General features: G+C 55.1%; 1 protein-coding gene across 1 annotated transcript in view; it reads right to left on the bottom strand.

Annotated features, from left to right (window-relative positions):
- The window catches only part of LOC107552960 (ubiquitin carboxyl-terminal hydrolase 10), a 35,178-nt gene that overhangs the window by 27,942 nt on the left and 5,961 nt on the right, over window positions 1-1,275 (bottom strand). Inside the window, exon 4 of the mRNA XM_016235022.1 lies at window positions 41-1,246. Within this exon, the coding sequence (XP_016090508.1) occupies window positions 41-1,246 (1,206 nt within the window). The remainder of the gene's footprint in view (window positions 1-40; window positions 1,247-1,275) is intronic.

The following is a 1,275-nucleotide window of genomic DNA, read 5'->3' as shown; positions in this document are numbered from 1 at the left end:
GTCTGGACTTAAAACCATTAACATTCATGTCACATTTTACCTGCTAATTTTGGGGCCATAGGGTCTTCAGACACAGGGATAGGGCCCTCGCACACCTCATTGGCCTTTTCAGGCAATTCGGAGGCAGACGGAGTGAGCGCGACGACAGCAGGCGTACTCTTCACCTCAACGTAAGCCTGAGGACCTCCAGGCAGAGGCTTGGAGTTGTGGAAGAGGCTGGCCCAGGATTTTGGGGGGTTGACCACAGTTGCAGTGGGAACGGGCGAGACTACCAGCTGAACTTCAGAGTCTAAGGAGAGAGGGGTTACAGAGGAAGCTGACTGCACCTCGCCCATTTCAGTTGGGTCTTGGAGTCCGTCTGCGGCTCCAACAACAGAGGCAGTCTCTGGCAGCCCGTTAGCCTCGCCCGAGCCCTCAGCCTCCCTCTCATCAGTAGTAGCAGGAATTGTGGTTGTGAGGGTGGCCACAGCAGCAGCAGGAGGAAGAGGAGATGGAGGAGGGGAGCTGTGCCCTCCGTTACCCAGGAGTACTGGACTCTCTAGAGCTGGGGGTTCTGCATGTTGCTCTGCAGTCCTGGCACTCTGTGCCACCCCGCTGCTCTGAGAGGACGAAGATGAAGTAGACAAAGAAGCTGCACCGTTTCTGTCTGACAAAGAGGCAGCTCCGCTCGTCAAGTCCAATGTCAAATTATCAGGGCTTTCACATGTCCTCTGATGGGAAAGAGGGGCGGTTTGGGATGTGGATGTGCTGGATGTTACAGAATTTGGGGGGATGAGTTCAGCCCCAGCTAGCCCTTCCCCTAACATGATCTCTAAACCCAGGAGTGGAGCATTTGGAGCATGTCCGTTAACTAGGCCTGAGGCCCCCACACCATCTGTGGCCACACCAGTGCTGTTGCTGTTGGAACCCTCCAGGTAATTGTAGTATCCCGGCGGCCGTTTTTTCTTTTTCTTCCGTTGCCCCAAGCCGCCCGAAACCCCATCCATGTCCGAGCAGGCCTGGTGGCCGCCTAGGACTGAGGTCTCGGAGTTGCTGTAGCATAGGGAGTCGAAGTCGGCGCCATCTGGGATATCAGCGACTGGCGTGGCTGTTGGAAGGGCCTTCTGAGATGGTTGGCAGCCTAAGATGAACTCAGGGGCCTGAGGATTTAGAGTGCTGGAGACTTTGTACAGTGAGTCTTTCACTGCCACAGGCTCCGCATTCATTACCTCATCCACGCCAAACTCGATATGCTGGTAGTCGTCTCCTGTAGATCAAAACATCTCAGTTAGATTG

This window comes from Sinocyclocheilus grahami, unplaced genomic scaffold (assembly GCF_001515645.1).
Source record: "Sinocyclocheilus grahami isolate Dianchi unplaced genomic scaffold, SAMN03320097.WGS_v1.1 scaffold462.1, whole genome shotgun sequence".
In the NCBI taxonomy this organism is placed as follows: Eukaryota; Metazoa; Chordata; class Actinopteri; order Cypriniformes; family Cyprinidae; genus Sinocyclocheilus; species Sinocyclocheilus grahami.
The sequence above is the reverse complement of the archived record's forward strand: the minus strand, read 5'-3'. Positions and strand labels throughout refer to the sequence as shown.